Source organism: Sebastes fasciatus, chromosome 16 (genome assembly GCF_043250625.1).
Source record: "Sebastes fasciatus isolate fSebFas1 chromosome 16, fSebFas1.pri, whole genome shotgun sequence".
Classification (NCBI taxonomy): Eukaryota; Metazoa; Chordata; class Actinopteri; order Perciformes; family Sebastidae; genus Sebastes; species Sebastes fasciatus.
In genome coordinates, this window is record NC_133810.1 from 13,497,175 (window position 1) to 13,520,856 (window position 23,682).

The 23,682-nt window shown below is 40.2% G+C and overlaps 2 protein-coding genes across 2 annotated transcripts in view; one reads left to right on the top strand and one right to left on the bottom strand.

The window, feature by feature from the left end:
• Positions 1-12,057, bottom strand: part of LOC141752807 (actin-binding LIM protein 3-like) — a 60,026-nt gene extending 47,969 nt beyond the window's left edge. Inside the window, exons 1-3 of the mRNA XM_074610998.1 lie at positions 11,966-12,057; positions 7,303-7,892; positions 2,016-2,180 (exon numbers count right to left, since the gene is read on the bottom strand). Of these exons, the coding sequence (XP_074467099.1) occupies positions 2,016-2,180; positions 7,303-7,321 (184 nt within the window). The 5' untranslated portion in view covers positions 7,322-7,892; positions 11,966-12,057. The remainder of the gene's footprint in view (positions 1-2,015; positions 2,181-7,302; positions 7,893-11,965) is intronic.
• Positions 1-23,682, top strand: part of fgf13b (fibroblast growth factor 13b) — a 260,311-nt gene that overhangs the window by 100,494 nt on the left and 136,135 nt on the right. The window lies entirely within an intron of this gene.

The window sequence follows — 23,682 nt, forward strand, 5'->3', positions numbered from 1 at the left end:
GCGTCCTGTTTCGACTGAGCAAACAATCAGTCAATTATTCAACCAAACAAAACAAAGCTGTTATTTCAGCTCAGGTTTATTTTTAAGATCTGAAATGAAGCGTGACATAAAATAGAAAAGCTCTCCTCTCTGGTGCTTTGTGGCTGAGTGCATCCAGGCGATGTTACTGGCAGATCAAAAGTAAGAAAAGAGCTCGCTCTGGGACTGCGTGGGTCCCGGCCTGTGAAAAGGAGGTTAGCTGGTTGGAGTCTGACTATACGGGAGGAAAAGCTGCTGACTGCACTGCTCAGCTAGCTGCTGACTCCAGACCTCTGTTTGTGCGTCCTGTCCCACCTGCTCACTGGTGGAGCTCAAACATGCAAAGACACACAAATACTCATATATGTGTGCACACACGCACACACACAAATGCAATTTTTTGCTTGTGCTGTTCAAACATTGTCTATCTATTATTCATTTCCATGTGGAGCATTAAGCATTGCATTTTTATTTACACTCAACTTAAACGTGCATTTTAGCACTTCCAAAAGTCAATGGTTTTTTCAATTGTGTTTTTGTTAGATGCCTGAAATTTGTACAGACACAAGCTTAAGAGATTTTACAGCCTTTACAGCCTTGTTGTGTATACCCACGTTCATGCGACCGTGGTGTATTTCTTTTTTAGCTTATGTTAGCTTTTTACTCCTGCCGATTGCATTTGAACTTGAAAAATCATAAAAGTGGTGTTCATTTGTGAAGATTATCTTATTGAACAAAACGTGTAAGTATCATAAACGTTTGTTTGCCACAGAGCTTATTTTCTGCAATAACCCAAAACCTAATGGAAAAATCCCATTGACTTTTTGTTGAGGGAACCAGGGCAATGCTAACTTCCTGGTTGGCCTACCAAAATACGTCATCCCTCCAGCACTAAATTTAGCTCACAGACATGAGAGTTGAATAAATTTTTTCATCTAACTCTCAGCAAGAAAGCTAGCATACATACAGATCTGCCTGAGATGCATGAAGTATGATAAACAATCTCTATTAGACTATTTTGATGCTTTTGTTATGCACTCTGGCACATACTGTACATTAAAAGTGCAAAAAAAAACAGAATTATGGTTCATGGTTGTATGCCTCCGCTGACCGGTAAAATCACGTCATCATTTTATCATGTTAGACATTTGTGTGAAATTGTCATAATTAGCATATTAATTCTTGAGTTATGGCCCAAAAAACGTCTTTTGTGAGGTCACAGTGACCTTTGACCACCAAAAATCAAATCAGTTCATGAGTCCGAGTGGACGTTTGTGTCAAATTTGAAGAAATTCCCTACAGGAAAACGTTCCCGAGATATCCACCTGTCACATAATCGCGGACCAGATTTGGCGGGCCGTAAATTGAGTATAACTGCCATCTACCTCAAGTTTCTGTTTTTGATATTTAGACATTACATGTGCACTGATTGTTCCCAAGTTGACGTCCATATTTGTGCTGCAGTGGCTGCTGGGATATTTATACAAAAACCACAACGCCTCTAATGTTTAAAAGATCAAAGATGTCCCCACCTTCTGCTCACTGTGGAGATATCACATGTCACCTTTCGTTTCTGGTGACAGCGGCGTCCAATTACTGACGCTCCTGTGTCACTGAATGTTTTTTTTCTTCTATATTATTAAATATAAAACAGTTTGTGATCGACTTTGATCCCGGTGAAGTCATAGCTCAGTTTCTATTTCTGTGAAGCCATCATTGATTCAATTGTGCTGGTTCCTTCTTGTCTGAGTCCTGGCAATTATTTAATATTTAATTATGCAAATTGATGTGGGTGGAATCCACACATGGAAGCACAGGCTTTAGTCCAAGATAGAAAAATAAATGAATATGAAACGTTGTGTGTGTGAGTGTGGGAGTGCAGAAGGGAAGCTGATGTGTACATGTGTGTGCATGTGAGGAGGTGTTAACGTGCACTGAATATACAGAAGCATGTTTTGAGTGTGTGTGTGTATAGGTGCGTGGTGGCTTTTTTTTACCTTGGCAGGTGAAGCAGTTAATGTGGAAGTGTGTGTTTTTGACGCGCACCACCTCCCCACGGCACACCTCGCCACAGCGCTCGCACACGATGGGCGAATTTCCACGGCTGGAGAGAGGAGAGCTGCTGTTGTTGTTTCCTCCATAAAGACCCGACTGGTACTGAACTGAGGAGAGGAGAGCATCAAAAAACATGTCACTTATTGTCATTTTGAAGCTCTTCCCTTTGTCTTTCTTTCAACTGAATTCAAACATCTGATCAAAGAGATAAAGAAATGTGAAATGACTACCACAAAAAGATGAAGGATTTGTTTTTTCTCAGACGTAGAAGTGTCGTCTTGTCACAGGAACATGTGACAGCTAAACCCAAGCTTTAATGTATAATGAATCAGAAAACAGCTGCTCAGGTTTGTCTTCAAGTTGACTCATTCTCAAACATCAGTACAGATGTTTGATTTGTTGTCCCCCTCAAAAAGCCTCACGGTTGTATGCCAGTCAAATTGCATTTTACATCCATGTCCGTCCAAAATGTCATCACTTCATCATTTTATCTTGTTACACATTTGTGTGAAATTGTCATAATTAACAAATTTATTCTTGAGTTATGGCCAAAAACGTGTTTTGTGAGGTCACAGTGACCTTTGACCACCAAATTATAATCAGTTCATCCTCAGTCCAAGTGGACGTTTGTGCCAAATTTGAAGAAATTCGCTCCAGGCGTTCCTGAGATATTGCGTTCATGAGAATGGGACAGACATGACAGTGACCTTGACCTTTGACCTTTAACCACCAAAATGTAATGAGTGTGAGTGTGTTGAGTCAAAGTCCGGGCGCAACGGCGCGGAGGCATAAAATCTACTTGGCCTTTAGATGATACTTTGACTTTAATGCCACACAAACGCTATGGCAACCAATCCTCTGGTGGATCAATAAGACAAAAACACACTATCAAATAGATACTAATAGATAAAAGATAACAACAAATACAAACATGATCACACGCGCTCGGCTGAAGGTTTAGAGGAGACAAAGAAGGCTTAGTGATTGACTTTATAACTACTATAGTGGTTCCTGGAAAGTCTGTTACTCTGCGAGGGGAGATCAGGACGACTTACAACCATTCATTACAAGTCAGCGGCTTAAGAGACAGAAAGAGAGACAGGTGTAGACAGAGAGACGTATACTGACTGACTGACTGCTGCTGCTGGCCTTCAGTATCTTACACAGGAAATATACAGTTACTCATATACTGTAACCTACAAGTTTGCACTATTGTTGCAATGGAAAAGATTTACTATTATGAGTATTACACTTTACAAATTTGCATTGAGGTAGTAGCCTACAATGTAGATGTTTATACCATAGACTGTATAGATATAGATGGTCGACATGTCTCCACTTCCTCCCACTGCACAAAAGAGAAGCCAAAATATCCGGGATACAGGAGCTGCCATCTTGAGATTTTGACGTCATTTGGAGCCAGAGTCTGCACCAGTGGGCAACCTCCGGGTTTGTAAAGTGAAGCCAATGCTGAAGTGCCTTAAACCTGTATTCTTTCTAATAGCCAGCAGGGGGCGACTCCTCTGGTTGCAAAAAGAAGTCTGATTATATAGAAGTCTATGAGAAAATGACCTTACTTCTCACTTAATTTATTTAACTTTAACCCTTTCACAGTGTGTTTTTAAGTTCATGAAAGTTAATTATAACCTTTTTGATCGCCTGAAAATGTCTTATTCAGCATTCGGTTGTACTTTTGGTTGCAAAAAAACGACATGGCGACGGCCAAAATGTCGAACTCAAGGCTTCAAAACTGCAGTCCACAAACCAACGGGTGACGTCACGGTGACTACGTCCACTTCTTGTATATGGTCTTCGCAGTAGTGATCGGGGGGGCTGGAGCCGCGTTATCGAGGCCTCACCCACACACCTGCACGATGGAGTACGGCCGCAACTTGTTAGCGTGAGCAACCTAGCTGCTATGTTAGCGCCATGGTAGCTGTGTGTCTGGTAAGACACAACTACTAACCATGATATCTCTATAACTATATTTATGATCAAATTGACACTGACACTGACAGCTGTCAATCATGACGTCTCACCTCCTTTTATAGCATCAAGCTTCACTTTTGGGGAGCTGTCATGTCGTCCATCTTTATATACAGTTTATGGTTTAGACTAATTTATGTCTATACTTGACTCATTACTTCAGTTCTTGGATTTTCAGTACTTTCTTTGAAGCTTTGACACACATACACTATGAGAGACAGAAAAGGGCACATGGGGATTACACCTCTTTTATCCTCGCTTATGAAACTGGTCAAATCCCTTTTAGAGGAATAAGTCCTTTCTTTACGCTGTCTGAAACACACACACACACACACACACACACGTCTCTGTCATGGTAGGACAGCATTGAAGATATTTCACTGACTGAGCATATTTGAACAATATTGATTTAGATTTTTTGTAACAATCCACTGACCTCTATCCAGTGTGCAAACAATCTGAGCAACAACTCTACTGTATTCTACTCAATTACATTACAGTCATTAATGCTGCTGCTTCCCGGAGTATTATGCAATCGCACACACACACACACACACACACACACACACACACACACACACACACACACACAAACACACAACATGCCGGCAGGTTAAGCTGATGACAGCAGGAGAGAGACAGAGTTGTGGATCTATAAATGTTTTCAGGAGAGAGAAAAAAAAGGTAAAACTGGGACAAAAATGTTTCCTAACAAATTGTAGCACCAGTATGTGTTTGTGAGTGAGTGTGTGTGTTTGTGAGTGAGTGTGTGTGTGTGCACACACCACAAAAGCTGGCATCGGCTCCGTAGCCAGATGGCAGCACAAGGACTGGAACCACAGACATAGAAAGCCACCTGTGTGTGTGTGTGCTCACATTTATTGTGTGTGTTTGTTACTATTAGTAGGTTTAAATCTTGTATGTTCTAGTTTATGTAATTGATGAAGGTGACAACATGTGCATGTACTGTACATGTACTATGTGTGCTTCAATGTGTGTGTGTGTGTGTGTGTGTGTGTGTGTGTGTGTGTGTGTGTGTGTGTCTTGAAACAACTGAGGAGAAGTCCTGTGCACACACAACCTCTAACCATTGTCTACACAGTGGTTCCCAACCTTTTTCTCTTGTGACCCCTGAAAGTAAAGTAGGGCTGCCCCCTCTTAGTCGACTAATAGATCGTTTTGGTTTTAGTCGACTTCTTTAGTCAATATGTTTTTTATGCTTTTTTCATGCTGAATGACTTATTTCCATGAAACTTCTGAGCACATCTCTGGTATTGGTATTGAACTGTATTGAGTGTTAGTCGACTAAGAATTTCTTCGGTAGAGGACATACTGAAGACTGTATATAAGAAGCGGATGTAGTCACCGTGACGTCACCCATACGGACTGCCCTTTTGAAGCCTCGAGTTCGGTATTGTGGCCGTCACCATCTTGTTTTTTTTGCAACCAGAAGTGACACGAGAGGATGGAGCTAAGTACAACCGAACGCTGAATGAGACATTTTTAGGTGACTAAAATCGTACAATTATCTTTCATGAACTGAAAACACATTGTGAAAGTTCTACAACGAAAACACAGACAACTCCCAGACGGACAACACTGTAGTAGCGACCTGTCAATCACAAAGTAGCCATGCCCTAAATCATCCCATGCTTTGTTGTCTATTTGACGCTAAATGGGACCATAATTTACTAAATGAACATCATGCTGTATTGAAGAAGACTCGAAACTAGCGGTTGAGACCATAAATGTTTACTGAGGTAATAAATCAAGTCAGAAGTAGGGTCATTTTCTCATAGACTTCTATACAATCAGACTTCTTTTTGCAACCAGAGGAGTCGCCCCCTGCAGGCTGTTAGAAAGAATGCAGGTTTATGGCACTTCAGCATTGGCTTCACTTTACAGACCTGGAGGTAGCCCACTGCTCATGACCCCTCAGAAATTTTTTTTATTTAATGTCACCTCTATTTCCCTACAATTCTCGCTCGAGTGGCTTCAAAGTCTGCGCTGTTTGACAGCAACACATATTTATTGTGACCTTTGACCTCGTGGATAAACAGCTTGGATAAAAAAAAAAAACAATAAGGTCCCAGTTCATGTGAATAATCCTCTTCTTTTCTGTGGGAGAAATTTTGGGGATTACAGTCGCTCAGCTGTGGGACCTCTGCTACGCTGACATAGTCATAAGTGCATGAGAGTGGAGCGCCGCCGGAGCCCTTATGAGGTTAAATATCTCCTTTAGGTGAGAGGTATAAAACTGAGCGGCTGCTAGGGAGGTGTGAGTGGCTTCTTGATGTGGAAAGCACGATGTTGTGTCATCATGTCTGCAGAGCTGCTTTGTTTTTGGGGGAAATAGATTTGGGGATTTAGTGGTTTCACATTAATAAAAAATCTGCTTCATGTGGTTTCTATGTTTAGACATTGAGACGTTTTAATATGTTGCCTGGCACAGTGTGGACCAAAGATATGCAGCTTCTTTTCTTCTCTCCGAAATATCTGGGTAGCTGTCACAGGCTCTTCTGACTGTCTTACTTAACTAATACTGATTGCTATAAGTACTGATTCCTCCCAAAAAAAAAAACACATAATTATTGAATAAAATGATGGATGAATTGATTGGGTCCTGCTGTGACTGTGGGAATTTCTCCAGTGGAGGAATCCCTGGTTATCAGAACCACAGAAATCTATATCAATCATGATGAAAATACTGATGAATGCTGTCAGATATCAATACTACACAATCAGCCTCTGTCTCTAACCTTCACTGACAGCTAATGGCATGATGAAATACAGTGTCAATAAGTGAGTCGGCGATCAATAACCTCAGTGGAGGGCTGTTTTATGTCTACTTCAGGTTTAAACCCAGGAAGCTGTCTGTTTCTGAATATTTTCACTTTAACGTTGGTTTCAAACACTTGATTTTAATGTGTTTTGTATGATATTATGCTATGTATTTATTTTGCATTTGTTTTATGTTGTGTGGCGTCTTAAACTTTAAAGTATGTTTATTTGCTGCTGTCTTGGCCAGGTCTCTCTTGCAAAAGAGATTCTTAATCTCACTGAGTACTACCTGGTTAAATAAAGGTTAAATAAAATAAAATAAATAACAAATTTTTAAAAAAAATCCCAGGACATTGTATTATTGATTATGCAGAAGCAATCACACATACATGAAAACACATGTGTGCACCTTTAAGCTCACCAGCAAACACATTTACACACATGATGACACACATTTCTTACCATTTGTTGGTCCACTCATGATGTGAGGTGGAATGATAGTCTTCCTCAAAAAGCTCCAGATATGACCTGTCAACTCTCTCTGTCCCTATCCGACTTTAGTCTCTCGGTGTCGGTCTGGAGAGAGGAGGGCTTTCCCTGCTCCTCCCAGGAAAGCGGATTACACTGGAACCTCTCCACCCTGCGTAAAAGCCAGCCGGTTGAAGGAATTAAACTGACTGTACCGTCCTCCTCTTCCTCCTCCTCCTCCTCACGCCTTCAGCCTCTCCCACCCAACACGCCCCAGCAGCGGTCCTCTGGTTCCTCTGGTGAGGCGCAGAGGCGTCCATCTCCTCCGGGAAAGAGTCGGTGCGCTCCGGCGTGAAGGGCTGAAATGCAGGATGGTTGAGTTTCTTTCTGGTTTTTCCACCAGACTGACTGTCAGAGAGCAGCTTTCACCAGAGCAGGACGGGCTCCTCTCACGGTGCGACAGCGCCACGTAGCGTCTGAGCTCCAAACTGCAACAAACACCAACAAACACCACCATGGTGTTGTGTTGCAGCCAAACTTCAACGTGCATCAGTCAGATGGTTCTGTTGCGTCCCCAAACTGGTCTAGAGAGGAGAGAGGGGGGAATGACATAGAAATAGATTATATAGAGTGTGTGAATCTTTTATTGCCAGATATAGAAGATTATATGTAACTTCAGGAACAGCCCTATAGCCAAACAGCCCAGAGTAGAAATAAACTATACTAAATAAACTACCCAAAAGAAAAGTTAAAGGGACTGTTTGTAACTTCTTACACGTATAAATCAATCTGGGTCGGTAACCCATGCGCGCTCGCGTGTGGCTACGCTGTTCAAACTCAGACTCCAACACAAACTACACGGAAGCACCAAAACCACATAGTTATATCTAGTGAAGCCCGTCTGTTAAACAGTGTTGGCCGCAGTCGGAGGACGCGGGGGAGACCGTAGCTTTGGTCTCCAGGGCCGGAGTCTCTGCTGTACTCTGCTCCTCTGCCTGCTTGCCTTCATTCACACAGCGCGCTCGTTCTCGCTCTTTCTCTCCACTCTTACGTGCATGCGCGCACGCTCCACACTGCATTAGAGTTAGTTTAGCTCTGAGAATATCTAGTGAATGTACAGTGGACGTTTGTGCAGAAATAAATGCTGCAGCTCCTCCAGACCAACAGAGGTTTTCCGTGTCTTGTGAAGTGACGGAGCTCCGCAACGAGAAACGTTCCCTCCGACCACGGTTGGGAGGCTGAGGCAGGAAAAGCCAACACTAGGATCAGCAGTGATTCATGGAGAGACCTTCGTCTGGTCAGCTAACATTACTGCCAAGCAGGTGAAATATAGTGATATTGTGGTTTTAGCTGACGTGTGTCGCCTCACTGTTTTGAGCAATGCTCGTTCATGTCTATGTAGAGCGAGCACAAGCATGAGCCCGACGCTGACTTTCATTGACTTAACGGCCACGGGCGTCGCTGTTAACAAGCATTTCTGATTCTTACAAACAGTCCCTTTAAAGGTCTTATTAATAACATTTTTATGTAGACAAATATAAAAAAAATAACATATCCACAGAGCCTTTAGAAAGGTGCGAGTATGACAAGGCTTATTACACGGCGCTGTTGAATACTCAATTCTGATAGGTCAATCACAGCATTAGGTCTGTTATTTCTTTATAGCAGACCGTTGCTATGGGCGCAGTTCTGATGTCGGACTCTGGTGGATCGTTTTTGTGTCAAATTATTAATTTCTTAAGTAAGCAGCCGTGTAATAAGCGGGATAAAGTACAGCTAGCGGGTCATTATTGTGAAATAAACCCCTTCAGAGCGATGAGAGACCCCTCTGCTTTGCGGTGGTGTGTGTCATCAGCTACAGTAGAGGTTTGATTCCTTCAGGTAGACTCCAGCAGTTTTTCCGCATCGCCCTGTCAGGGTTATTTCACAACAACGACCAGCTTGCTGTATATTATCTCTTACTTGTGAGCCAAAAGTAAAATGTAGTTGGTATCACGTGCGTGGTATCTCTAGGTCATCAGTTAACGTTCTTAATCAGTTAAGAAAAAAACGGATAAATGGCAGAGATTGACGATAAGTGGCTGGCAACGACTTGTTGTGAAGTAAATGCAATGTGACATCTAGTGGTGGAATTTTATCAATGTTATCAATAGCATCTTTAATCTCAAACAAAACTCCCTAACAACACAAAAAAAACAGGAGAAAAGGAAATGTCACAAACATGGGGCCAAAGGTCATATAAAGATACAAAAACATGTGAAACACTAACTTATTATAATTAATTCATGACCTAAATTTAATAGCAAAATCACTACATTTTGACATTAGCCTCACAACAACATACACTAGAGCTATAGATGAAAACACAAATACTGGATGTAAGTAATCAGCAAAAAGTGGCTTTCAAGTGGAGCTCCTCTGTTTTTTAATAACCTCCAGGTGGACTGTGATTGGCTGCTGGAGGTCCCCAGATTCATCAGCCAATAGCACGAGGGGTGAAGAGGAGGAGGAGGAGGAGGAGGAGGACAGGGAGCTGAGGAGCAGCACATATTAACATGTTTTATCACTTTCACCTGTGGGGGAACGGAACAAGCTAATTGCTGGTGACTCTCTATTGGGATTTTATGTGAGACGTGTTTGTAATTTGGTACTTAATCAGTCCTGTGTGGTATCACTGTAATATTCCTGTAATATTCCAATCAGGAAAGTGTGTCAATGGCTCTCAATAGCCAGTTAATGGTGGCCTGATTGTGGGACACTTTAATCCTATATGGTATTTTTTTTTTTTATCTCATAGAGTGTCACTTTAATAATTATATAATAATCCACAGAGAATTTAGATAAAAAACCCTCTAAAATTAATGTCTATATACGTAAGACTTGCAGCCGTGCAGCAGAGAATGACTTAGAAATTATCAAATATAAATCATCATACAGTTATTGGTGTCATAGTGTCATTTAGCAGTTGTTTCACTATGTATATTGTTATTATTATAATATAATAATAATAATACAAATAATAATAATATACTATAATAATATATAATAATATAACATTAGGGCTGTCAAAGTTAACACGTTAATAACATATTAACGCAATTTTGTTTTAACGCCACTAATTTCTTTAACGCAATCGATCTTTCGGAGGTTGCATACTATACTAGCTTCGCGACATACTAGCTTGTCACGAAGGAATCTAAATAAAGCTCCAAACTTGCGCTAAATTTTGGCGAGGAAAAACTGTCAATGCCATTTTCAAAGGGGTCCCTTGACCTCTGACCTCAAGATATGTGAATGAAAATGGGTTCTATGGGTACCCACGAGTCTCCCCTTTACAGACATGCCCACTTTATGATAATCACATGCAGTTTGGGGCAAGTCATAGTCAAGTCAACACACTGACACACTGACAGCTGTTGTTGCCTGTTGGGCTGCAGTTTGCCATGTTATGATTTGAGCATATTTTTTATGCTAAATGCAGTACCTGTGAGGGTTTCTGGACCTTATGTGTCATTGTTTTGTGTTGTTAATTGATTTCCAATAATAAATATAAATATACATTTGCAGAAAGATGCATATTTGCCAACTTCCATGTTGATAAGAGTATTAAATACTTCACAAATCTCCCTTTAAGGTACATTTTAAACATAAAAAATGTGCGATTAATTTGTGATTCATTGTGAACTATGGACAATCATGCAATTAATCGCAATTAAATATTTTAATCGATTGACAGCCCTAGTAATAACATTTCTGAACAAGACTGGACCCCTGAGATGGTTTAATCTGCTTTTGGAGCTGGTCACATTACAGTTATGAGTGATGTACTGTTTGGCAGTTGTGTTTTAAATTGTTTTTTTATACATCTGCTGACTGCTGGATGAAACATAGAGGATATATTTTATAATAGAATATGAGTCACCATGACTCATTGGCTCATATCCCTGTTGTAATGTGAAAGTGATGCCATTCCAGTAAAGTGCCTGCGGATCGTGGTATATTATTATACATGACATTCAGTTTAAACTCTCTTCCGATAACTACAGACTTAATGGAGAAAGGAAATACACACAAATGTTATTCTGAAAAATGTTGTACAGCTCAGTTTGAATTGTCTTACTATCATTTAGATACCAGCTTCATTGACAGTGGCAAGACTGGATTATCATCTGGGCACAATAAGCAGGCACTGTCCCAGCAGTCCCAAAAAGCTCAGGTTCACCCCATGTTAATTGCTTTTTGGTTATTTGATTAAATGCAAATGTGTCAGGAAATTTGCAGCACTACAATACTTTCACTGTCGTAACTGTATTGTGCTCATAAGGTCTAACAGATTAACCTGGCCATGGACGATGAATAATGGAGAAAAAAAATTCTAAAGACTTTATAAAGAAGTATACATGTTACATTTTTTCATTATAAAAATTGTAGAAAATATATTTCACAGTATAAATATATATATATACAACAAATAACAAAATGTAGGGAAAGGAAAAAAGAATCATACATTTATCAATTTATCATTTTTGAGTTTTCAGTAGTAGTCAAGTTTTAAAATCAGTATCTTAATATAATAATATTAAAAAGAAATCACATCATCAACAGATAATCTGCAACCAACAGGGAATCAAAGCATTAAAGTGGTAAATTAACTCACACATCATGTTGAAGGTCAGAAAGAGTGAACAAAGGGAGGACACAACATACTGTATATAGGGCCTCTGATTTGGATGAATTGATTGCACCTGACTTGGCTATATAAAGCCAATAAATCCTGGTCTGCATCGGAGAGCTAATGCATAGAGGCGATGTTGAAAATACGTCTATTGCTCAGTGTTTTCATAGTAGGAAAAGCTCAGGAGGTACAAAGTTTGCTGACAGTGATTTGTAACAACAATGGATCCTATTCCTTTTAAATGTTTAAAAGTACAAAACACAGTGTAGGCTCCTTTCAAAACTGTACATTTGAATCTTTTTTGGATCTGGTATTGCAGATATTTCTGTTACACTTTTCAAAAAAAAAAATTTTCCGGCTGTTTTAATCTGATTGATCCCTGATTCATAGATAGATGGGCAGGTGGATAAATAGATACAAAATGACTGAATAGACCACAGTTAAGCAATGTCAGCCATAATGAGCCACTTATCTGTAGCTACACAGAAACACCAAAGGGTGGCAGCACACGTTAAGATATTACATTCATGGAAACACTGAAGGGTGTGGAGGGATTTTATTGCGTCGTATTAGTGAAATGTCAAAATAGAAACCAGATAAGGAAACTTGAACTACTCAAAACTGTCCATCCAGGTTATATGAGATGCCTTCTGGGTAATGTAGTGGTGTCACTGGCATTAGCAATGAATGACCTTATACAGAACTGTAATCCATCAGAATATTTAAAAAACTATTTTAACAATATCCCCATTTTTTAAATAACAAACTGACATCATAGTCTTCTGTTTATAAAAAAAAAAAAAAATCCAGTTTCAACATAGTCGTGAGATTTGTTTTCCCTTGGATACAACAGCCCGCCAACACAAAAACATGTTTATACAGTTGCTTTCAGCCTGTCCTGGCTCACGTCCCTGTAAATTAAAACAATGTGCAGGATACTTCCTGCAATTACTGGCGAACCATCGACGCTTCCTAACGCCTCCTTGCTGATGTTTCTGCACCAGAAGGGAAACGTTTAACAACAAATTTGCTGAATAGAAATCGGCATTTATGAAAATGACGAATAAAGTTGTGGAGCATTTCTGAACAGAGATGGCTTTTGTTGTAAAACAGCTACAGTATAGAGGTTTGATTCCTTCAGGAAGATTTCTGTGGCCTTTCTGCCTCTCTATGTGCTTTCAGAATCACAGAGTCAGACCTCAGGTCTTGGCTTATGCCTTCAATCGGAAGTCGACTGGGGTCAGAAAAACAATATGGAGTCACTTGGAGTATCACATCCAGTCTGTAGGGACATTCAGAAGTGATTAATGACCTATTGTCAATTCTGGCTGCGGATTTAAAAGCAATTTGGGACAATGTATGCGTGTGTGTGCGTGTGTGCGTGCGTGTGCGTGTGTGTGTGTGTGTGCGCGTGTGCGTGTGTTCATACATTTGCAGAAACAAGTAGTTTAAAATCACACATAGGGCATCGTTGGAGTTCTAAATACTCACTAAAACTGCAGCCATCTTTTCTGTGATTAAAGGTGCTAAATGCAAGATTGGGAGTACTTCTCTTGCCTCTTCACGGCTCTCAACATGGCGACGGCTGAGCCGGTGAGGAGAAGCTTGGATTACAAATCACACAAAGAAGGAGAGCGACTTCATTCTCTGCTCAGGTAGACATTACTCCACTATATCAGTGGTTCCCAACCTTTTTCCATAAGGGACCCCCTTTTCTATCATTTAGTAAACTGAGGACCCCTGACTAAGTGAGATACTTTATGGATATTTCATATTATATTAAATGCATAACAATAACCATACACAACACCTGATGAACTGTGCAATTAACCTAAATAGTGAACGCAATAACTGCAGGAAGTTTGTGTTAAATGAGAGATTTGGTTGAATTTTGAGCAGATTATTTTCTGTGAATATTACATCAGAGATGAGTTTTCCTGTTATTTTTAGGGACTTTTAATAAAATTCTCTGTATTGTGTTTTTTTATTTTTATTTTTAACAATCGTTCATATTTGATTATTTTTACAAAGTCAGTGTTTTCTTCACCCTGACGCTTGGCCATTGATCTATTAGCTCTTTGGTTGTTTTAACTTCATATTAAGACTGTGAATATATAACTTCAGGTCTTCACTGCGCCCTTATCCTGTGAGATTTGCTTTAGGTTATTATCTTAAATAATAATCCAAACTTTAAAAATAACAATTTCATTTATTTTTCTTCACAGAAATGAATGAAATCCAGACATATAGGCCAACTGTATAGTATTTTAAAAGTTGTCTTAGATCCCTTAAAATGAAGAAGGCCTGGCGACCCCTGTGAAGCTTTGGCAGGTTGGGAACCAGTGTCCTATATCTTTACATAGTTATTTGCTGCTGTATCAATGCTCTCGATATCCTATAGAGGACCTTTAAATCATTGATTTTTCTACAATTTAAAAGCCATTAGTATAGTATTACAGGCGTAATATGTGTTTTGAATTTCCCTCGGGATCAATAAAGTGACTATCTATCTATCTATGTTCTAAAAGAGGAAATAGAGAGGATGTCTGTTGTCTGTGAAAGATGAAGTGACATTGTTGTCAGTCAGACCAGATGCAGCTGATGGGGAAGTTGAGATATTAAGATAGTACTAAAGACAATATGCTTTTGCAAATATGGTTTATGTGCATACATGTGAACTGAAGAAAAATAATAGCAGCCATCAAATACTGTACTTTACCTGAGTGTTTCTGTGAAAAAAAGAAAGACAAATGTGAGTCGAGAATTTAGTGAAACTATCTCCATCAGTAAATCATTTGCACATTAAGTTTGAGATGTTCATGTACTGTAATATCTTGGCTGGGAGCCTCCACTTGTCTCTATGTCACATTTAATATCATGCACCACCAGGTAAGATGTTACAGTAAACCAGCTGCAGGAATACAGTATGGCACTATCATGAAGAGGGCGCTGCTGTTCCAGTGCAAACAGGTAAATCATTGTGTTTACACGTACAATAAAAGAGCTTATTGGGGGCTGGAGGGGCAGACAGAAAATGACAAAAGGTAAAACAAACACACATGGTGTGGTGCCTGAGAGGGGAGTAATTAGTCACATCCTCTTGGACAGGAAGTAACAGGCTTCATAGGAAATGTGGTGCAACACCAGCCTATAAATACCTCCGCAGGGAGATCGAGAGGGAAATAACTGGTTGTATATCTGCTAAATGCTCCACCGTGTTCACCAGCTAGTCGCTAACTTTGACTGTGTGCCGTTTGGTGCTGGACCAACACATTCTCACTCCCAACTCGTCAGATACCGCTGCTTGGTCAGCGCCCCTCAGCATCGGAGACCGACGAACGTGGTTCCCCTCTTGCGTTACTTTTGGACGGACCGAGGATGGTGTGTACCACAGTTTTTGTATTTATCGCAGTGTGGAGACACGACTCTGTACAAACTGTACAGCCACATCGAGAAGACTCTCCTCCCGTTTGGAGACAAATTTCTGTCCTGGTATAAGTAACAAAGATTTGTCAGTCAGGAAATGGGACACGGTGAAGGTGAGGTCACTGTCACTGACTTGACTTGACTGTCATTGTGTGTGTGTCTGTGTGTGTGTGTCTGAGTATTATTACTACCTTCACCTCTCATTATTAAGGGGTCATAAGCAAGCTCTTTATATGTCAGGGCCCTGTTCTTTAGAGTTTGATTTATTATTGATAAATCAGAATCTAGAGGTCAGAGGTCACAGTACACACCCCAAAAACTTAAGATTTATAACTGTGGAAGATGAGAGTAAGCCGATAAATCATTTTCTTCACTCTCTAAATAAAAGATAGACCACACCTCATGTCCAAAGATCTTCAGATAGACGTATTTACAATACATTGCCTCCCACTTTGTCCCAAAATACATCACATGAGCAGACATTCCTGTGTTTTTTAAAGTTTCATCTCTCTCACAACACGTCATGGTAAAATCCCCTTAATGTGTGTTTATCATCATATCAGATGGTGATTATCGTAACCAACATTCAGCACATTGTTGTTGTGTGTTATTCAACCATACCGATGGAGTCATCTTTCACACGGGAGACATGAAATAATCTCAGTCAGCCATTTGTGACTGTGATAACAATGTGAGGATTACACATAACTTTTATCTGTAAAGACACAGTGACAAATAATTCAACTCAGGACAACCGAGAGTTGTTTTTCGTACAATTCAAAATACTGAGTTAAAACCAGTGGGCTACATCCGGGTCTGAAAAGTGAAGCCAATGTGGAAGTGCCTTAAACTTGCATTATCTCTAATAGCCAGCAGGGGGTGACTCCTCTGGTTGCAAAAAGAAGTCTGATAGTATAGAAGTCTATGAGAAAATTACCCTACTTCACACTTGATTTATTACCTCAGTTAACATTGTAAACATGAGTTTATGGTCTCAATCAATAGTTTCCAGTCTTCATCAATACAGCATGATGTTTATTTAGTAAATTATGGTCCCATTTAGAGTCAAATAGACGATAAAGCAGGGGATGCTTTAGGGTGTGGCTACCTTGTGATTGACAGATTGCTACCACGGCTTCGCTACCACAGCGTTGTTCAGCGTTCAGTTGTAATAAAAGACACTCTAAAGAAATGGCTGTTCATTTCTTCCGGTTAGTAGCCTACATTTAGTTTGAAGCATGTTTTTTGCTAGCCGTGGCGTTAGCGGGTAACTTAGCATTTGCTATGCTAAAGGTACGGCGCCCCGAAGAGTGTCTACAAGGTCGCGAGTTGGGCAAACTCTCGCAAGATGGTTAAGTTCAGGCATGGATCTCGAATAGTAAAGGTTAGGATAGGTCGTCGGGCAGCGAGGCTTTCGAGAGTTTTTGCAAGCTTTTGCTGATTTCAGATCAGATTTCGCAATTTGCAGGTTACCGACCCCGCTGAGCCTCGCTCTTCCCCAGCTCCAGCTCTCATCCAAACGTGGTCACTTCTGGCTCCAAAAAACAACATCTTCTTATATACAGTCTGTGGTTGAAGCACATCAGCATTATGGCACCGAAGTTTGCTGTTGTAGTAGATTAGTAGACCTTGGACATCTCTCTTCTTGGCTCGCTGCTGCTTCTCTCTCACACATAGGTCAAACCTCGGTGTGGAGACAGTTTTTTCAAAGCTTTGGTTTGAATCCAAAGTTGTCGGAGCAGCTGTGTTTGGACAGACAGGAATTCTCTGAGTCTTCAGGGTACAGTAAAATAGCAGGATAGTACTTTATCTGACGTAGGTCCGATTTCCACCAGACAGTGACCTTGGTTAAATGTGTAAATGTGTTTGTTAGGTACTGTCAGTTGAGTTTAAAGACACAGTCAAATTAAATCTTGGATTGTTCAAGCATTGACAAAATATTAATCAACAACTATGTTGATAATCATTTAATTATTTAAATTGTTTATCAAGCAAAAACACCAAACATTCTCTGGTTGAGAGGATTTGCTATTTTTCTCTGTTTCACATGTGTGTTAATTTAATATTTGGGGGTTTTGGACTGTTGGTCTGGCCAAACAACATAAACTGCGATTGGTATGTTTCACTACTTTCCAACGTTTCATAGCCCAAACGATCCATCAACTGAGAAGAGTTAACCCAGGTGTTGTATTCTTACACTTGAGGCTAAACTATTTTGAGCATCTTGTTGAATCTGACTCCAAGTGTAGAGGTAAATATCTAAAAAATGAGAAAATAAGAACTAGTAAGATACAAATGATGAGCTTTCTACAAGCTGTGTGCCAAAAGCTGTCAATTATGTGTATAATGGTAAGATTGTCGTCTCAGTTAAAGGGGAACTACTATTTTACCCATCACCCATCAACTAACTAGCCATGGCAGGTATGAATTAGCCCAAAATTACATGATATCATCAGGGGTATCTCAGCTTAGACTTGGAGACATTTTTTTTAATGGGACACCTACAATACAAACTGAAGATGTGGAGTTAGAAATGGGCCTTTAGCAGACAGAGAGCATCTAAAGAATGATGCTGTTAAGTTATATCATAAAGACATTTAGGATGTGCAGACTTATTCTAGGGATAAATTAGAATTACCGCCTTGTGGTTATATGCCTTCGCCAACCAGTCACATTGCAGTTTTCATCTATGTCTGTCCAAAATGTCATCACTTCATAATTTTATCCTGTTAGACATTTGTTTTAAATAGTCATAATTAGCATACGAATTCTTGAGTTATAGACAAAAATGTGTTTTGTGGTCACAGTGACCTTTGACCTTTGACCGTCAAATTCTAATCAGTTCATCCTTGAGTCCAAGTGGACGTGTGTCCCAAATTTGAAGATATTCTCTCAAGGTGTTCTTGAGATATCGCGTTCACGAGAATGTAACAGACAGACAGACAACGCAAAAACATGAATGCCTCAAGTGATGGCTGTCGGCGGCGTGGAGGCATACAAATCCAGGAAATCTCAGCTCCGCTTTGACCATTCTTTTGCCAACTTTATGGAACTGCTTGATTATGTGAATTTTTTCCACTTAAAATCCTCCCGGACATAAATATTAGCTACATACATAACTTAATGATGCTTGTTTTTTTTTTAAATCTATGAAGCTGCAGGCGAACATGAAAATGAATTATTCTTGAGATAAAACAGCCACATCCAAAGCTGGTGAGACGCTTAATGGTGTATTTCAAGAACACTTGATGCATCTGCTGATCCTGAAGAGGTGAAAACTGCTGTTTGTAAAATGGTAACTGAAAGGGGAGGACAAATGACACAGGTGGGGAAAGAGGGATGAAAGTGCAGGGTGAGATGGGAAAATAAGGACAGATGAAAGATGAGCAGCAGAGAACAAGTTACCCAAGAGGAGGGGGTGGTGGGGACAACCAAAGAAAGGAAGCAGAGCGAGAGAGTGATGAGAGAGGAGGTGGAGGGGGAGTTATGATCGAGACGGGAGAGGAGATGAAAGAGGAGAGAGCGATGAGGGAGGAGAGAAAATGAGAGAGGTGGAGCGATGGAGAGACAGGAAGAGTGAGAGTGACGATGATGAGAGAGGAAAAGGAGAGAGGAAAGGAAAGGTGCTGACTGGCAGAAAGAGTGTTTATCTTTCTGCTCACATGCCTCGACTCTGATCTGTGAGAAGCATTCGCCTCTCCTTGCCTATCTACACACACACACACACACACACACACACACACACACAAACACACACATGTAACTTGAGAGGAACACGGTGAATAAAGTCACTTGTAGGACAATTGCAAAGTGATTCAAATAAGGTTCTCTATCATTTTCTTGTGACACTGAATTTCTCTCGCCACCTTGTTCGACCCTTTTTAATCATCACATCTGTCATAACAGCTGTCTCAGCCAGGTTGAGGTGACGCTGAAGCTGTAAGAATACATAAACATGGTAGAGGAGGACAGAGCCTGAGCAGGAGATAGTAAGAATAAAATGATTTTAAGAGGTATTCTGTATTTTGAAGGATTACTTTCAGATCCATTCCACTCATATTTTCTTTTATGTGCGGCAGTACAAAGCAAAGCCTGATTAACGGCTGAAGACAGCTCCTCTACATCACAGTTTCCCTTCAGTATTCAACCTTTTTTTCAGCTACTGTACCTTTTTGGCGTCTATCAAAAAAACACAATGCTACTTGCAGATTTTTTACAGCTCAACAAATTCAGTTTGGTAGAATGTACAAAAAATACTACAAAACTCTGATGCCAGTCAATATGGCAACAATTTTGAATACACTACATATCTAAATTTGATTACCCTGAATCGATTATGATCTTATTTGGGTCATCATAATTTCCTAATCCCAGAAAAGTGCAGTCCATGTAGCCGTTGTCGGATCTTGGTACAGGAAAGATAAGGGGTAGAAAGCCAGACTGGTTGGTATAGGAGCAGGAAACAGCACAGTATGGTTTCACATACCGGATATATGCTGTAAAGCTTGGGCCTGTTTTAACAGAACAGATAAACTGCACCAAAAACCCAGATGAGGCTGGGAATGTTTTCCTTATAGACGTTCAATCACTGCAAATGAGAGAATTAATTACTGTTGTTTTATTCTGCTACTAATGCATTTCTTTTCAGTCAACGCAGTGACAAATTGTGTAAGATAAAAAATAAATGTGGCTTTACAGACATCTCATGTGAAAAAATGTAATCTGTTGTAATACTGCAGCTGAAAAATACAAATCTTTTCGTACAGCTTATCAGGACATTTCAGCTACACAATTCATGTGTAACTGCATTATAGATTGATCCCACACCACTTGAGGAAGCCACTCAATACAGAGGCAGGCAGTCTGTTATTTCTGAATAAGTTTTAAAGCTTTTCAGTTTTACTGGATATTGGATTCAGTGGAAAGTAACAGAGAAGATTAGAGGAGGAAATTCACAAAAAAAAGACCTTGAGACTGACTTACACTGGCACGCTAAGACAACCAAACCGCCTCAACATCCTCATTTCTTTCCTCTCACTGTCATCTCTCAGTAATTTTCCTTGACTGATAATCAAACACTTTGCTGGAAACATACTGGAGCTTGGCTTTTTGTCATACGATCCCTTCAAATTTAACCCATGAGGCTGTATTGTAAGTAGTTGAAGTGTTTAAGTGCGTAGTAGAAACACTGTTGCTATGTGACCGACAACAAAAGACAATGTTGCCTTGTTCTCTTTTTCAAAAATGGTGAATTTTTTTTTTTTTTTAATTTCAAAGTCATTTTTAGCAACATGAAAGTAGACCCAAAAAAAAAGGATTATGTAGGGAAAACAAATGAAAGACATTGTCAGCAAATTTTTTGCAGATATTTATCTATTTGCAGTGGAGAGGTGGTCGTGTTGCTCTGGATCTATCCGTTTGGCAATGCCGGGAAGCTGCTTGACATCCTCCTGGATCCACCTTCTCACATATGTTCACATTATATGTATTAATTTTTGTCATATGGATTGTCTATGTTTTATTTTCATTATGTTTTTACTCTGTACACACAACATCTATTGCACGTCTGTCCATCCTGGAAGGGGGATCCCTCCTCTGTTGCTCTTCCTGAGGATTCTTCCATTTTTTCTTTTTTTCCCTGTTAAAAGTTTTTTTTTGGTGGGGAGTTTTTCCTTATCCGATGAGAGGGTCGCATTATAAAGGACAGAGGGTGTCGTATCCTGTACAGATTGTAAAGCCCCGTGAGGCAAATTTGTGATTTGTGATTTTGGGCTTCACAATTAAAATTGACTTGACTTGACTATTGAATGTAATCATGAACCAGGAAGCATAAAGAGCATCAAACGCTGCATAGGGCGGAGGTCGGGGTGTATAGGGTAGTGTCTAGAAGGTAACCCGCAAATTGTGAAAACTTGCAAAAACTCTCGCGAGACTCGCTGCCTTAACCATTCAAGGTCAATGCCTAACCATCTCGCAAGAGTTTCACAATTTACAATTTGTTACCTTCTAGACACGATCGGTGTATGGATGGGTAAAAAAACACCAGGCTTTTGCCCAGGAGACCGGTGTCAACGTTGATTTATTTGCCACGTAAATTCCGTACTTAAGTTACGCCACTTCTGGAGTTATTTTAATCCAAACCAAGACCTTTTCTCAAATCTAACTACTTTGTTTTTTTGCCTAACCCTAAGCAAGTCGACCTTTTCTTGAACCTAACAAAGTAGTTTGTCGCCTAAACCTAACCAAGTTGTTTCCTGTGAATACGGAGGTTTATTTTGAAAAGACTATATGCATGTAAGAAGCGGAAATTGACACATGTTGCTGGACATTCGTAGCAAAATGCATGAAAAATGAGGAATAATTTTTCGTGAGATATCATACGAACTGTTGAACGTTGCATAATGTTGCAGAACTTTCTACATACAAAGTCATGAACCCACCACAGTAGTGGGTGTTGAGCAGAAAAACAGCAGACAAGCAGCAACTTTGAGACAGCAAATTATAGACAAGAATGGGCTCTGTATTGGGATCAGGGGTATGATATCAAGGGATGGATACTTAAGAGTTAGAAGGTGTGTCAAGGAGAGGAGGATGTGGAGAGAAAGGAAGGGATAGGACAGGAAGAGGTGTGGAGAGGAATGTGTTAGGGCTCGACAGACAGAAGGATACGGCCATACTGACTGCAATGTGTGTCTCTTCCCATAGGAAGACAAACAGAGAGAGAACATCTAAAGTAGAGAGAGGTTGGAACAAGATGCTAAAGACTTTTTGCTTGTATTTTCTCACCAGTCATGCCACCACTTGGTTTGTGCTCTTCATGTGGTTTCCTGTGCAAGCGTGAAGCCCTTTGAATGAACTGCTTGCAGGCTCCACCGGATGACGGCAGCTTGCACTTGCACATCAGAGTGTCTGTTCCTGACATAATGACAGCAGATCAGCCGTGTGGTCGAAACATAATTGACTCAGGCATTGAAGATGAATCACGGTGTTCAAACGCTCACACAAAGCGTTATCACTAATCAGTCCTTTTGGCTACGTGGATGTTGCTCTGGGCTTCTTGACAAACTTCCCCCAAAATGCATCATGAAAAGCAAAGTGATGAGAAGAGATAAAGGGTGAAACTGAAAGAAAGAGAAAAGAGAGACAATGTGAAGCTCTCATTGTGGTTAAAGCATTTCCTTTTTAACCGGCAAAGCACAAAGTGTGACAGTGACAACATCAACAACAAAAAACAAATATAGAACATCAAATAAGTAGGCTTTCCTTCTTAACACGACTTCAGTCGGACATTTGGAAAAGTGGAAAAACTACTGATGAGTCACATGGATCCTGTGGAAATATACCCATGACTTCTCTCCTCTGACACTACTTTCATAATACAGAAGAGAATTGATTAGGCAGCAAGATTGACTGCTTTGTGACGGGTGTCAAAGTGTTATAACTGCAAAGAATGTGGTGCGTGTGGGAGGATTTTGTTGTGTAAGAGCAGGTTATCATCAGCATAAAGCAGACAGGACACTGCGTTCAATGACACATGAAAATATTGTTATCAGGGCTGTCAATCGATGAAAATATTCGCATGACTGTCCATACAGACGTAGGCAAAGTTGTTGGTAACGTTCCGTTAAAGAGAGAAAAACCCACAATGGTCACTGAAATAACTTGAAACTGACAAAAGTAATAATAAATAAAAATTCACTGAAAATTAACTAATGAAAATCAGATATTGTTTTTGAATTATGGTTCAGCAGAATCATTTAAAAAAACAAACTAATGAAACTGGCCTAGACAAAAATGATGGTAACATTAACTTAATATTTTGTTGCACAACCTTTTGAGGCAATCACTGCAATCAAGTGATTTCTGTAACTCTCAATGAGACTTCTGCACCTGTCGACAGGTATGTTGGCCCACTCCTCGTGAGCAAACTGCTCCAGCTGTCTCAGGTTTGAAGGGTGCCTTCTCCAGACAGCATGTTTCAGCTCCTTCCACAGATGTTCAATAGGATTTAGATCCGGGCTCATAGAAGGCCACTTCAGAATAGTCCAATGTTTTGTTCTTAGCCATTCTTGGGTGTTTTTAGCTGTGTTTTGGGTCATTATCCTGTTTGAGGACCCATGACCTGCAACTGAGACCAAGCTTTCTGACACTGGGCAGCACATTTCGCTCCAGAATGCCTTGATAGTCTTGAGATTTCATTGCACCCTGCACAGATTCAAGACACCCTATGCCAGATGCAACAAAGCAGCCCCATAACATAACCGAGCCTCCTC